At 37.7% G+C, this 16,675-nt stretch overlaps 1 protein-coding gene across 2 annotated transcripts in view; it reads left to right on the forward strand.

Annotated features, from left to right (window-relative positions):
• The window catches only part of PDE3B (phosphodiesterase 3B), a 176,172-nt gene extending 166,227 nt beyond the window's left edge, over nucleotides 1-9,945 (forward strand). For both annotated transcript variants that reach the window (XM_032641473.1, XM_032641474.1), the window contains exons 14-16: nucleotides 1,581-1,742; nucleotides 5,497-5,752; nucleotides 6,974-9,945. In XM_032641473.1, coding sequence (XP_032497364.1) covers nucleotides 1,581-1,742; nucleotides 5,497-5,752; nucleotides 6,974-7,185 — 630 coding nt within the window. In that variant the 3' untranslated portion in view covers nucleotides 7,186-9,945. The remainder of the gene's footprint in view (nucleotides 1-1,580; nucleotides 1,743-5,496; nucleotides 5,753-6,973) is intronic.
• Nucleotides 9,946-16,675: the final 6,730 nt, after the last annotated feature.

The raw sequence follows: 16,675 nt of genomic DNA on the forward strand, positions 1-16,675 counted from the left end.
CAAAGGAGTACTAGATTCAACCTCCTGGAAGGAGACCTATATATGTCACTGTTGTGATATTGATAAAATGTTTATAAAAATCAGCAAGAAATTTGAAATTTCTTTAAACTTATTTCATCGCTGTATAGCTCTATTAACTTTTATTTTTATTTAATAAAAATTCACTTAAGTGCTTAAGTCAGAGTAAATAGAAGTTTTTATAGGTGAAAGATTATCTAGCCCAAAACTTTTGACTCTGTGTTCCTCAGAGATTTCTATTCTGTAGTCTCTCAGAAAAATGTCACGAGTGGGGCTCTAGACTACACAATTTCTTTCTTTTTTTTTTTTTTTGGGCCATGGGGCGAGGCTTGCGGATCTTAGTTCCCGACCAGAGATTGAACCCGGGCCACGGCAGTGAAAGTGCAGACTCCTAACCACTGGACAGCCAGGGAATTCCCTAGACTACACAATTTCAATCTAAACAGCTCACCTTTCTTTTAACTGTTTTCTGTAGTGGTGGTCTACATAAGAGTTCCTTTAACAAAACGGGTGGATGTCAGAGAATTCCCTGGTGGTCCAGTGGTTAGGACTCAGGGCTTTCTTGGCCGTGGTCCTGCTTCAGTCCCTGGTCGGGGAACTAAGATCCTGCAAGCTATGCAGCACAGCCAAAAAAAAGAAAAAAGAGGGGGGTAGATGCCAAAAACAATCTACCATCACAATAAAGTTCCAAAGCCACTGATCTGGCCTATTCACTTTATTTCTTACAAGAGGAAATTTGAGTTCTTGAAAAACATGGTAATTTGCCTAATAACTAGCATTTATTTAAATAACAATGTTAGCATTTACTATGAACTGTGAATTTTTCTTTGTTAATCCTCATGGCAATATGGCTAGATTAATATTTTTCCTATTTTATAGATGAAGAAAGGTGGACTCAAGGAACTTAAGTAATTTTTCCAGCATTATGCAATGAATTAGTAAATCATTCTGAGTCTGGATTTAAAACCATAGAGATTAGCTTGTAAGACTTGTGTTCTTTCAGCTATATAGCATGTTGTCTTTTACAGTTAGATCCTTAAGTGTTCCTTTTTGAGACAGAAATAGTTATAATTCTTATATGATTTGTTTTTGCATATACATATATACTTTATATTATATACGAATGTGTTAATGTACACAAATTACAATTTTCTCTGGTAATCACAAATATTGAAACCCATGGTTTGTTGTTCTGCTTGTACAGTGCTCTACTTCCATTGAAACAAAACCGTAAATGACACTTCAAAGGGAAATTTAACCCATAGAGGTACATGTTATGGCACAAACCAATTAAAAGAAGCATTTATTGAAATTCCTTCCTGTCCTTTGGACAGGAAACAGTTTTAAGACAATTTGGTAAAAACAAAAAACTGGGGAATTCCCTGGCAGTCCAGTGGTTAGGACTCCACGCTTTCACTGGAGTGAACCACTGAGGGCGTGGTTTCAAACCCTGGTTGGGGAACTAAGATACCACAGGCCGTGCGGTGTGGCCAAAAAAAACCCCCACAACAAAAAACTCCTGTGCCCTCAGCACCTAAAATAATTCTGTTTTTCCAAACTAGGCCAATGATGTAAACAGTAATGGTATAGAATGGAGTAATGAAAATGATCGCCTGTTAGTATGCCAGGTGTGCATCAAACTGGCAGATATAAATGGCCCAACAAAAGTTCGAGACTTGCATTTGAAATGGACAGAAGGCATTGTCAATGAATTTTATGAGCAGGTAAGTTGAAACATTAGATTGGTGGGACTTTTAGATTGGTGGACTTTTCTGCCATCTGAAGACACTACCCTTTGGGTTTGGATAGCTACATTAAATGCTTGAAATGAGTTGCTTTAACCAAAAATGGGTTGCATTTGCTCTGGTCTTAATATTTTCTCAGCTCCTTTGCCTTTGTTTCTAAAATTTAAAAACAGGGAGTTCCCTGGTTGTCCAGTGGTAAAAGAACCTGCCTTACAACGCAGGGGACGTGGGTTTGATCCCTAGTCAGGGAACTAAAATGCCACAGGGCAACTAAGCCTACACGCCACAACTACTGAGCTCATGCACCTCAACTAGAGAGAGAAAACCCACACACTACAACCAGAAAGAAGCTCACACGCCACAACGAAAGAACCCGCATGCCTCAACAAAGATCCCATGTGCCACAACTAAAGACCCAACGCAGCCAAAAATTTTAAAAATAACAATAAATAAACAAATCTTTAAATTTTAAAAACAAAAATAGTTTATTGCCAATCTGGAGTGGGTTGAATGTACTCCAGTCTAGAGCTAAGGAAAGACTACATATTGATTCCAAGGTCCCTTTCAATCCTGAAAACCTATAGCCTAGGATAATTTATTTCCAGAAGAAGTTGTTTAATTGATTCAGGGTATACTTAGATTGTATTTTTAAAGTATCAACCCATTTTCAACTCTGCTATAGAAAGACTGCCTTAGATACATCAACTACGTAAAAGTCCTGGCAGAGGGTAAGAAATTAGCGCTAGAAATGGGGACAAAGTAGATACTTAGTGGCTTTCAAGTTTCAAAAATATAAACGTGCTCATTTCTCATATGTTTTTTTGTTTGTTTGTTTTTTTTGTTTTTTTTGTTTTTGCGGTATGCGGGCCTCTCACTGTTGTGGCCTCTCCCGTTGCGGAGCACAGGCTCCGGACACGCAGGCTCAGCGGCCATGGCTCACGGGCCCAGCCGCTCCGCGGCATGTGGGATCTTCCCAGACCGGGGCACGAACCCATGTCCCCTGCATTGGCAGGCGGACTCTCAACCACTGCGCCACCAGGGAAGCCCTCTCATATGTTTTTAATCTTGTCTTTAAAATAATCCTACCACTTTGCAGTCTTTACCACTTTTCTGTCCAATCTTGAGGCTCCCTACAATGTAGAAAAATACTGATTTCCCCAGAAGCCTAATATTTCATTATCTCCAAAATAACAAATACATCCTCTTGACTGGAATTGCATTCCTTGGGAATCCTTACTAGACCTACTAATCAGGAAAGATCAAGATGTTTACCAACTGAGACTTCTGTGACAGGGCTTTCTTTACCAAGAGTTGCTACTCTAGTAGGAGTGACGAAGGTGAGCCTATAAACTGCACACTGATCTGTTATACCTTGTCACACCCAGATTGTATTGAATGACCAGTAAATGTAGTATCTTTCACCCACCTTAGCTGAACATCCCAATACAATAGTGTATACTCTGCTGTTTACAAGTCAACAAAATACCGTACTGTGTAATCATGAAAATAGATTAGTAAAATCTTAGCAATAATCTTCGAATACTTTTCACTGATACATTTGAACTAAATTATATGTAATTTGGGGTAATAAATGGTTATAAATATTTACCCTAATTTGTAGACTGCAGTATGTATAGTAGTGTTTGCATATTCCCATCCTCATTCTCAAAGATAATTGAAGACTGCCTCAGGCTTCAGTTCAGGTTCACAAAAGAATTTTATGCTAAGGAAAATGTTGTCTTTATATTATCTGTACAAACAGTGGTAGTAAGAAAGTGGTAGTATATGCCAATTTTAGAAAACCCACTAATTCAGTAAAAGAACATTAGAAAATTTCATTTAGACGCATTTTATGATATATTTTTAAAGTACAGAGAATTAATTCTTATTAAACAAACTTGGAAGCCATGCCTGAGGTTGAATCCTGGCTCCTCTTCCTTGCCAGCAATGTGACCTCGCGTAAGTCCTGTGCCTCAGTTTCCTCATTGAGAAAATAGGAATATTGATGGTACCTACCTTATAAGGTTGTGTGAGGATTAAATGAATTAATTTATGTAAAGTTCTTAGAACAGTTCCTGACACATAAGTGCTCAATAAACTGTTATAATTCCAGATCACTAAAAACAATATAATATTTCAGACAGTTTCACTTAATCTTTCTAGGTTTCATTATTCTTATGTCAAAGGAGAAAAATGCCATCTGATAATCCTACCACACAGTGGTCATGAAGGTTAAATGTACTAACCTATAGGAAAGTCAACCCTCATCAAAACCATCAGAATTCCTTCTCAGTCTTGTTCTGCTATTCAACCTTCTTCAGATATGGATGCAAATTTCTAACCTGGCCCAACCTTTTACCTTTTTATAACCTTAGTTATTCTATCTTTATGTATACTCCTATAGCCATTAAGTGCCATGGGCTTAGAAAAGCCTAACTCCTATTTAAAAGTCAAATGTATGAAACTGTAGAATCCTGTGGATAAACCCACCTGGATATTTTTTGTAAATATTAATAATTTTCATCCTCACAGAAGATAAAGCCATATAAGATTTTTAATCATGGGACAGTTAATCATGGGACAGTTTCTGGTTGTCTCCTTAGGGCTCTGTTGGCTCAGCACAGATAGACACTGCCTGCTTGCAGAACTTGTGCACTGTGGAGAGTATTCACCCTCCACCAGTTCAGACAGTAGGCACTAAAATGTTAATAGTACCATTTGGGGACTGCTCAGCCCTGTGCTCAACATTTTATATAATATTGCTTTTCATCCTATAGCAACCCTGTAGATTATTATTCACATCTTACACATGAATTGGGCATAGAGCTTGCCCAGCACCACACAGGTAGTAGGTGGCAAAAGCAGGTTGTGAAACCACATCTGTCTGATCTCCAGTTGTGCTCTCCAGAACCCTAGGGACCACAAGTGGGAGGGTATCACAGGGCAGGCAGCTGGGGTGAACCCTCACCTCAACCACAATAGCTCTACTTTTGTCTGTTTTACATATTGAGTTTTCTGATTTAGATTCATTAAAAGGTTCTGCTGTTAGAAAAAAAAAGGGAGGGCATTGAAAAGCATTTGCAAAATTCAACTCTGTACTTTTGAGGTACAACTACAACAAAAATGATTCCATTATATCATCTCCCCATAGGAGAAAGAGGATCTATATTTGATATTATAGAATTTTGGTAATTTATATAGAATTTATATATTCTATTAATATAATTTTGGTTTGTTAGCAAATTTGCTGAATTCTTTATTTTTGCGGTACGCGGGCCTCTCACTGTTGTGGCCTCTCCCGTTGCGGAGCACAGGCTCCGGACGCGCAGGCTCAGTGGCCATGGCTCATGGGCCCAGCCGCTCCGCGGCATGTGGGATCTTCCCAGACCGGGGCATGAACCCATGTGCCCTGCATCGGCAGGAGGACTCTCAACCACTGCGCCACCAGGGAAGCCCTGCTGAATTTATTTTAAAAGATGTATATTTTTCTTGCTACCTGAATATTAACTGTACTGGTTGACTGGGGGTGTGAGAATAAAGTCTTGTTAAGGATTTCTCAAATAGTAGAGAAATTCTTTGAGTTGGAATGACAGAGTAATTTCACTGATACTTCTTTGTAAACATTATTTTGAGTTAGACTGTGCTTATTAAAAAACCTCAAGATAATTTTAACAAAGCTCAGTGGTTGTTCTTTCAACAGTTAAATGTATACTTTTCTTTTTAATATGATCAGGGAGATGAAGAAGCAAATCTTGGTTTGCCCATCAGTCCCTTCATGGATCGTTCTTCTCCTCAACTAGCAAAACTCCAGGAATCTTTTATCACTCACATAGTGGGTCCCCTGTGTAACTCCTATGATGCTGCTGGCCTGCTACCGGGTCAGTGGATAGAAGCAGAAGAGGATGATGATACTGAAAGTTGTTATGATGAAGAAGATGGTGAAGAATTAGATACAGAGGATGAAGAAATAGAAGACAACCTAAATCCTAGTAAGATATAAGGATACTGTCATTTCTTTAATGTTATTAATTACCTGCAAATGTCCATTTAATTTGGATGTTTTTAAGATACAGATTCAGTAGTTATATCTTAAGTAAGTACTATCTAAATGTTCAGCCTGAATAGTCTCCTTTTGAGTAACTACTGCTTGGGTACCACGCAAATGCTGTCACACAACAAGCATTCTTAGTGAAAGTAGCATCTCTGGAAGTGCTGTCCTCCAGCCAGTGCACTTCAGCAGTCTCTACCTGTGCACACATGATGGGGCTGTCGCCAAATCTGAACTTTTGTGAGCTGGCTGGTCCTAGTGGCTAGTCCTCCTTTGCCTAACCCCTCTTCACACCACCCTCCCCTGTTAACATGCCCTTCATATAGACTTGGGAAATAGTTCATTCAACACAGTTGGGAGAGGAGGAAAATACACATTATCTGACTCTAAGAGGAAAACCAAGTTTTGTGGCATTATGGCTTTGAACTACCAAACCGTAATGCATAGTTTTTCTATATAAATCAGTGAGTATAAATGGAAAATGAAAAGGACATTTGTCATCTTTGTAACTAAAAATGAAATCAGTTATTTGCTCTTTAAAGTAGGATTTAAATTATATCTAGCTAATTATTTTTTTGTTTGTTTCCCAAGCATGCTATAAATCAGAACAGATAAGACAGCTTGAAACAAGATAACAAAGTACTACCCCCACCCTACCTTGTGTTCAGGAGTAGCATAGTGAAGAGTAATCTTATGGCATTTTGGCATTACCATCTGATGTCATCTTGGGAAAGTTGATTGGCTTCTAAAAATTATTTGTACTCACCAAAATTTTGATAATTGTGTTTAATTCAATACATTAAAAAAATCCCTAAAAAGGATGGTTTTTAACTTTGCACTGTTATTTATCATTTGAAATTTCAGTACCATCCTCCCTTCTCCTTGAAACTCCCACCCCACCCCATCTTCCCTAATCCCCTCTCTTCTTTATTTTTATCCAGTAACACTTAACACCATCTAACACACAAGCGTCTTGCTTCTTTGCTTATCTTGGTTTTCCCACTAGAAAGAGAGCCCCATGGTGCAAGGATTATTTTAATCTTATTATAACTATAACCCCAGTGTTTAGATAAATGCCTGGAATATATCAGGCACTCAGATATTTACTGAATGATTGAATCATATTGCTATGATTAGAATACACGTGTGTTAAATTTCACAGAACCACAAAGGAAAGGCAGACGGCGAATATTTTGTCAGCTAATGCACCATCTCACCGAAAACCACAAGATATGGAAGGAAATCATAGAGGAAGAAGAGAAATGTAAAGCTGATGGGAATAAACTGCAGGTGGAGAATTCTTCCTTACCTCAAGGAGATGAGATTCAGGTCATTGAAGAAGCAGATGAAGAGGAAGAGAGACAGTTGGAATAAAAGAAAAGGCATATTGAAGAAGCCCTGAGGGCCGTGCTCAGTGCCGACGTCATTGCCTAGTGCTCACCACGCTGACTTGGAACCGACTGCACCTAGGTGGACAGGCGCTAACACTGTGAGAGGATCCCTGCTGTGCCGGCACTTTCACCACACGGACTAAAAGTATCCTTAGAGCTTGGTTTCAGTTGACTTGTGTTGCCAAGCCCTTACTTAATGCCTTTACTGGTGTATAAATATTAATACTTTGTCATAATACTGCTTTGCTGGCTAGAAGGCTCTTATTTTTCATGAGGGGGGAGCTATAACTAAAAACTCAAGTGACTCACTTTAGTTTCCTAAATGTCCAGAAACTTTTCCTTTCTTGAAGACAGGATTAAAAAACAACAACAAAAAATGGGAATTCCCTGGCGGTCCAGTGGTTAGGACTCGGAACTTTCACTGCCATGAATCCCTAGTAGAGTTCAATTCCTCATCAGGGAACTAAGATCCTGCAAGCTGAGCAGCACAGCTGAAAAAAAAACCCAAAAACAAAAAACCCCACCAAAAAACATGATTCATATTGTACTTCCAAATGTGTCTTTTATGTCTTTGAATATCTGGGGGGGACATGTCTGTGCCTATCTAAAAAAAAGAAATCCAGCGTTGCCTTTCTGAGGGATCTGTTCAATGCGGTATACCGTTCAGTGCTGTTCTCCAGCTAGGTTTATCCATGAAGGACTGAGTAACCTTTGTTATATTTAACAAAATCCAGGTGCATCAATTTTTGATGCTTTTTACTGTTTTTTTTTTTTTTAATCTACTATGTGTGTGTTCTTTCTGCTCAGAGCATTCAGGTTTGCCATGGACATCAGAAGTCTGAATTCCAGTCTTACTGACTTTATATCCCATGGTTGAATTTTAAAGCTGTTTAGGTTTAACAATGAAGGAATTTTATTCTTTAGTCAAAACTGTTCTTATTTTAACTCTTGCTCAGGATTAGTATTTTTAAACATTTATTTTAATATAAACACAGCACAGATTTGTCAGAAGAAAAAAAAAATGTCCTAATATCAATGTTAACCTTTTATGAAATGAGCATTATTCTCTCTTCTTAAATTTGAGACTAATTAAAGCCAAGGAAAAGGAGATGTCTGTCTTTCGCCTTAATACAAAAATCAAATGCAATTAATCCTATCAAAGATAAAGAACAAATGAAATAGCGTGAGCTCTAAAGGTCACATACATTGAATAAATAATTGAATATGTGCTTAATCTTTAGATCCATATCTTGGGTGTTGTGTGTTACTGTAAAACTGATGCTCATCTTTCTGTTAGTTTCCTTCTGCCTTGAGACTACATGAAATGACCTATGACTACTCAATACTTCTAGAGCTCAAATGCAAGTCTAGTTTCTGAGATAAAGTAAATGGTGGGAGTACTTATTTAATTTTTATATTTTAAAAACCTAAACATTTTAGTAAATCATTTTACACAAAAGCACATTAAGATAATTACAAAGAAAATGGGCCATATTTACAATGTTTATAAACTTGTTAGGGTCCAGATATATACCCTAGCTGTGAAAATTTTTTTGAAGATATAAAATGCAGCCAGAATGACAGCAAGACGGTAGACCAATATTTTCCATTATTTTTGGAGACTGTATTATTATATTTTGGATCTGTGCAGCTCTTATGAAGCTTTTTCAGTTTTCCAAGGTAATTCTTTTTTAAATTAATTTTTACTGTATAGTTGGTTTACAATGTTGTGTTATAGTTTCTGCTGTACAGCAAAGTGAATCAGTTATACATATACCCACTCTTTTAGATTTTATTCCCATATAGTTCATTACAGAGTACTGAGTAGACTTCCCTATGCAAGGTAATTCCTTTAAAATATGATGTCAGCAGGCAGTTTCTTACCTACCTAGATTATTTAGCTTATCTGAAAGATAGCAATTAAAGATCTACATAAGTGTTGAAAGTTTTGATCCTGTACAGTATCATAATATTTAATGAATCACTAAGCTTTATTTATTAGATACGGTGAGTGCTAGCTCCTTCCTACTACTTTTGCTACCATTGCCACATCACTGTAAACTGGTCTCTCATTACTGAGTGATAAAATTTTAACTAATTTATTGAGTTTGCCCTTATAATGTCTATATCCTGTGCTTCTCGTTCTCTAGAGTACATTTTACATCCTGCAGAAGTATATTTCTGCTATTGCAAACTACATATATATATATATATATATATATATATATAAATTCACACACATGCATGTGTGCATAATGACTCAAATTTCCTTACTTTCTATTTCATTAAAATTTTGTATTGGGTTGTTTAGTGTATATTTTTATTTTCTCAAAAGAAGCATGTTTTTATTCTGTTAAAAATGCTATTACTGAAAATTCACTTAAGTAATTTAACCCTGAAATTATTTAGCCTTTACAAAATAATTGGCATATATTAAAATAACCCAAACACTAAAAAGTATTCTTGCTGAAACTTAAATTCATAAATTGTAAGAAATGAATGTGAGTGTATGTTAAGTATAAACAGTACTATTAGATGGAATCTTACTTGAGAAATCGTGGAAAGTCATATTGCAGATCCTATTTTGGTTATTACTGAATCAGATTAATTTTCTAATTAGAATCATTTTCATCATGAATTTGCTATTGTTTTAAGTCACTGGTCTTAGAAATAATCTTGTAGTGCTATAATATCTGTGTGCTTACTGACATTTTTCTCCATAAAAGTCTACTTTTTAAAGTTATTTCATGATTTGAAGGCTGTTTCCTGCTATTCTCACTCTGCTGGTGCTGTTGGATTTTTCTACTTATTTTTACAAGACTCCTAGGAATTCTGGCACTGCTTAGGTTTCTGTCTATATTGCATGATCTCATAGGAACAACCTTCACAATAGAGACGAATAGAATGAACTCTGGTTTCTTCACTGTAATTGCCAAGCCAGTCAGCAGCTCTAGAGGGTGTGTGGGGATGACTGGTATATGGAGCAGGGATGAAAGCTTCCCAGAGACTTTAATGCTGAGAACTGAAGACTTAATGAGTTAGCTTGGAGATGATGGCTTGTGGCCAGAGAATAACAGCATGTGTAGAGGCCAGGAGAAAAAGCATCCCACCTTGGAGGAGCCGAAAGAGATTTAGGATGGCTGAAACTTAAGAGTGCAAGAAGAGGGGATGGTAGAGAGAGAGTGGTTAATGAAGGGACTTGTAAAGCATGACATGCCACTTAAACTTTATTCCAAAAGGAAATGAGGAAAAATGAAAAGAGTTTTAATATGAAAGTGACATAATTAGATTCACATTTTATGAGGATCATTCAAATAACGTATCATGTTGAGTGGAAGAGTAAGATTAGACATGGGGAGACCTCAGTGCTCTAGGATAGATTGTAGGACAACAGGAAAGTGAACGGATTTGAGATTTAAGGTATACAATAGAATCAATTTACCCTGATTAACTGGGTGTGGTGGTAAGAAAGAGATGATGACCTGACTCCCAGATTTCCAATTTGGGCAACTGTCAATGTCATTCACTGTGGTACGGTATACCAGAGAAGGAGATTTTGGATGTGATGGAGGGTGAGGTGTTTATATGTTCTATTGGTTCTTTCTCTGGAGAACTTTTTTTTTTTTTTTTTTTTTTTTTTTTTTTTTTTGCGGTATGCGGGCCTCTCACTGTTGTGGCCTCTCCCGTGGCGGGGCACAGGCTCTGGACGCGCAGGCCCAGCGGCCATGGCTCACGGGCCCAGCCGCTCCGCGGCATGTGGGATCTTCCCGGTCCGGGGCACGAACCCGCGTCCCCTGCATCGGCAGGCGGACTCTCAACCACTGCGCCACCAGGGAAGCCCTCTCTGGAGAACTTTGATAAAAGCAACAAACACAAGGAAACAAACATCAGCAAGAATAGCAGAAATAGCAGATTTAGACTTCCCAGTATCTTCAGATGCTACATTGCATTATCAAAAACAATATAAAATAACTATGTATGAAATGTTTAAGGAAATAAAGCATGGAATGACAAAAATGAGCAAGCAATAAGAAATTTAAAAGTCACAAGAAAGGAATGGCTATTAGGCTGACAGCAAACTTCTCAGTACCAACAATGGAAGCCAGAAGAGACTCCATGTATCTTCTACTACTCAAGATGTGTTAGGCATTATTCTTAGTGATTCACAACTATGATATAAATGTGATAAAAATTATGTAAGATATTTATATTTTGTCACAACCCTCATAATATAGGTATTATTATCTGTTTTGTAGAGGAGGAAATTCACCAGGTACATAAAATACATGTACTTGTCTAATGGCCTCAAAGATGCATAAATCGAAAGTGGGTAGAACTACAGAGGAAAACTGACAAATCTACAACCCAATCCGGAGATTTAACACTGAATAAGTTAAATAGAGCAGAAGTTAGTAAAAATATAAATAGCACAAGGGACTGTCTTGATTTATTGGACATATACAGAACCCCAAATCCAAGAGAGATTGTATGTTTTAAATATCAAAAGAACATTTAAAAATGTTGACCACATGCTTGTCTATAAAGCAAGTCTCAATAAGTTTCAAAGAATATGTACAAACAAGACATGTTCCCTGATCACAAAGCAATTAATTAGAAATAACAAAGAACTTTGAAAACTATGTATGCTTGACAGATTTAAGAAATTGCTCCTAAATAACTCCAGGGTCAAAAAAGAAATACTAGTGCTCTCACTCCCTCTTGCAAGAACACTGGAATCACGACTAACTGCTGCGCAATCATCCACAGGAAGACACTGGAACTCACCAAAAAAGAGACCCCACATCCAAAGACAAAGGAGAAGCCACAATGAGACAGTAGGAGGGGTGCAATCACAATAAAATCAAATCCCGTAACTGCTGGGTGGGTGACTCACAAACTGCAGAACACTTATACCACAGAAGTCCACCCACTGCAGTGAAGGTCCTGAGCCCCACGTCAGGCTTCCCAACCTGGGGGTCCGGCAATGGGAGGAGGAATTCCTAGAGAATCAGACTTTGAAGGCTAGTGGGATTTCATTGCAGGACTTTGACAGGACTGGGGGAAACAGAAACTTCACTCTTGGAGGGCACACACAAAGTAGTGTGCGCATCAGGACCCAGGGGAAGGAGCAGTGACCCCATAGAGACTGAACCAGACCTACCTGCTAGTGTTGGGGGGTCTCCTGAAGAGGCAGGGGGTGGCTCTGTCTCACTGTGAGGCCAAGGACACTGGCAACAGAAGTTCTGGGAAGTGCTCCTTGGCGTGAGACCTCCCAGAGTCCCCAAGTAGCCCCGCCAAAGAGCCCAGGTGGGCTCCAGTGTTGGGTCACCTAAGGCAAACAACCGTCAGGGAGGGGACACAGCCCCACCCACTAGTAGGCAAGCAGATTAAAGTTTTACTGAGCTCTGCCCACTAGACCAACAGCCAGCTCGACCCACCACAGGCCCCTCGCATCAGGAAACTTGCACAAGCCTCTTAGATAGCCTCATCCACCAGAGGGCAGACAGCAGAAGCAAGAAGAACTACAGGCTGTAGAACAAAAACCACATTCATAGAAAGATAGACAAGATGAAAAGGCAAAGGGCTATGTACCAGATGAAGGAACAAAATAAAACCCTAGAAAAAGGTGGAGATAGGCAACCTTCCAGAAAAAGAATTCAGAATAATGATAGTGAAGATGACCCACGACCTCGGAAAAACAATGGAGGCAAACGTTGAGAAGATGCAATAAATGTTTAACAAAGACCTAGAAGAATTAAAGAACAAACAAACAGAGATGAAGAATACAATAATTGAAATGAAAAATACACTAGACGGAATCAATAGCAGAATAACTGAGGCAGAAGAACGGATAAGTGACCTGGAAGACAGAATGCTGGAATTCACTGCTGCAGAACAGAATAAAGAAAAAGGAATGAAAAGAAAGGAAGACAGCCTAAGAGACCTCTGGGACAACATTAAATTCAACAACATTCGCATTATAGGGGTCCCAGAAGGAGAAGGGAGAGAGAAAGGACCTGAGAAAATATTTGAAGAGATTATAGTCGAAAACTTCCCTAGCATGGGAAAGGAAACAGCCATCCAAGTCCAGGAAGCACAGAGAGTCCCATACAGGATAAACCCAAGGAGAAACACACTGAGACACATAGTAATCAAATTTGCAAAAATTAAAGAAAAAGAAAAATTATTGAAAGCAGCAATGGAAAAATGACAACATACAAGGGAACTCCCATAAGGTTAACAGCTGATTTCTCAGCAGAAACTCTACAAGCCAGAAGGGAGTAGCATGATATACTTAAAGTGATGAAAGGGAAAAACCAACAACCAAGATTACTCTACCCAGCAAGGATCTCTTTCAGATTCGATGGAGAAATCAAAAGCCTTACAGACAAGCAAAAGCTAAGAGAATTCAGCACCACCAAACCAGCTCTACAACAAATGCTAAAGGAACTTCTCTAAGTGGGAAACACAAGAGAAGAAAAGGACCTACAAAAGACAAACCAAAAATGATTTAAAAAATGGTCATAGGAACATACATATAATTACCTTAAACGTGAATGGATTAAATGCTCCAACCAAAAGACACAGGCTTGCTGAATGGATAGAAAAACAAGACCCATATATATGCTGTCTACCAGAGACCCACTTCAGACCTAGGGAGACATACAGACTGAAAGAAAGGGGATGGAAAAAGATGTTCAATGCAAATGGAAATCAAAAGAAAGCTGGAGTGGCAATACTCATATCAGACAAAATAGACTTTAAAATAAAGAATGTTACAAGAGACAAGGAAGGACACTACATAATGATAAAGGGATCAACCTAAGAATAAGATATAACAATTATAAATATATATGCATGCAACATAGGAGCACCTCAATACATAAGGCAACTGCTAACAGCTATACAAGAGGAAAGCGACAGTAACACAATAATAGTGGGGGACTTTAACACCTCACTTACTCCAATGGAAAGATCATCCAAACAGAAAATTAAAAAGGAAACACAAGCTTTAAATGACACAATAGACCAGATAGATTTAACTGATATTTACAGGACATTCCATCCAAAAACAGCAGATTACACTTTCTTCTCAAGTGAGCACGGAACATTCTCCAGGATAGATCATATCTTGGATCACAAATCAAGCCTCAGTAAATTTAAGAAAATTGAAATCATATAAAGCATCTTTTCTGACCACAATGCTATGAGATTAGAAATGAAATACAGGGGAAAAACCGTAAAAAATACAAACACATGGAGGCTAAACACTATGTTACTAAGTAACCAAGAGATCACTGCAGAAATCAAAGAGGAAATCAAAAAATACCTAAAGACAAATGCCAATGAAAACACGATGATCCAAAACCTACAGGATGCAGCAAAAGCAGTTCTAAGAGCGAAGTTTATAGCTATACAAGCCTACCTCAGGAAACAAGAAAAATATCAAAAGACCTAACCTTACACATAAAGGAACTAGAGAAAGAAGAACAAACAAAACGCAAAGTTAGCAGAAGGAAAGAAATCATAAAGATAAGAGCAGAAATAAATTAAATAGAAATAAAGAAAATAGCAAAGATCAATAAAACTAAAAGCTGGTTCTTTGAGAAGATAAACAAAATTGATAAACCATTAGAGTCATCAAGAAAAAGAGGGAGAGGACTCAAAACAATAAAATTAGAAATGAAAAAGGAGGAGTTACAACCAACACTGCAGAAATACAAAGCATCCTCAGAGACTACTACAAGCAACTCTATGCCAATAAAATGGACAACCTGGAAGAAATGGACAAATTCTTAGAAAGGTATAACCTCCCAGACTGAACCAGGAATAGAAAATATGAACAGACCAATCACAAGGAATGAAATTGAAACTGTGATTTAAAATCTTTCAACAAACAAAAAGTCCAGGACCATATGGCTTCACAGGTGAATTCTACCAAACACTTAGAGAAGAGCTAACACCCATCCTTCTCAAACTCTTCCAAAAAACTGCAGAGGAAGGAACACTTCCAAACTCATTCTATGAGGCCACCATCACTCTGATACCAAAACCAGACAAAGATACTACAAAAAAAAGAAAATTACAGACCAATATCACTGATGAATATAGATGCAAAAATCCTCAACAAAATACTAGCAAACAGAATCCAACAACATATTAAAAGGATCATACACCATGATCAAGTGGAATTTATCCCAGGGATGCAAGGATTCTTCAATATATGCAAAGCAATCAATGTGATATACCATACTAACAAATTGAAGAAAAACCATATGATCATCTCAATAGATGCAGAAAAAGCTTTTGACAAAATTCCACACCCATTTATGATAAAAACTCTCCAGAAAGTGGGCATAGAGGGAACCCACCTCAACATAATAAAGGCCATATATGACAAACCCACAGCATATATCATTCTCAATGGTGAAAAACTGAAAGCATTTCCTCTAAGATCAGGAACAAGACAAGGATGCCCACTCTCACCACTATGATTCAACATAGTTTTGGAAGTCCTAGCCACGGCAATCAGAGAAGAAAAAGAAATAAAAAGATTACAAATTGGAAAAGAAGAAGTAAAGCTGTCACTATTTGCAGATGACATGACACTATACATAGAGAATCCTAAAAATGCCACCAGAAAACTACTAGAGCTAATCAATGAATTTGGTAAAGTTGCAGTATACAAAATTAATGCACAGAAATCTCTTGCATTCTTCTACACTAATGATGAAAAATCTGAAAGAGAAATTAAGGAAACACTCCCATTTACCATTGCAACAAAAAGAATATAATACCTAGGAATAAACCTACCTAGGGAGACAAAAGACCTGTATGCAGAAAACTATAAGACACTGATGAAAGAAATTAAAGATGATACCAACAGATGGAGAGATATACCATGTTCTTGGATTGGAAGAATCAATATTGTGAAAATGACTATACTACCCAAAGCAATCTACAGATTCAGTGCAATCCCTATCAAATTATCAATGGCATTTTTTACGGAACTAGAAAAAAAAATCTTAAAATTTTTATGGAGACACAAAAGACCCCAAGTAGCCAAAGCAGTCTTGAGGGAAAAAAACGGAGCTGGAGGAATCAGACTCCCTGACTTCAGACTATAATACAAAGCTACAATAATCAAGACAATATGGTACTGGCACAAAACAGAATCATAGATCAATGGAACAAGATAGAAAGCCCAGAAATAAACCCACGCACCTGTGGTCAACTAATTTATAACAAAGGAGGCAAGGATATACAATGGAGAAAAGACAGTCTCTTCAATAAGTGGTGCTGGGAAAACTGGACAGCTACATGTAAAAGAATGCAATTAGAACACTCCCTAACACCATACTCAAAAATAAACTCAAAAGGGATTAGAGATGTAAATGTAAGACTGGACACTATAAAGCTCTTAGAGGAAAACATAGGAAGAACACTCTTTGACATAAATCACAGCAAGATCT

This window comes from Phocoena sinus, chromosome 8, assembly GCF_008692025.1.
Source record: "Phocoena sinus isolate mPhoSin1 chromosome 8, mPhoSin1.pri, whole genome shotgun sequence".
In the NCBI taxonomy this organism is placed as follows: Eukaryota; Metazoa; Chordata; class Mammalia; order Artiodactyla; family Phocoenidae; genus Phocoena; species Phocoena sinus.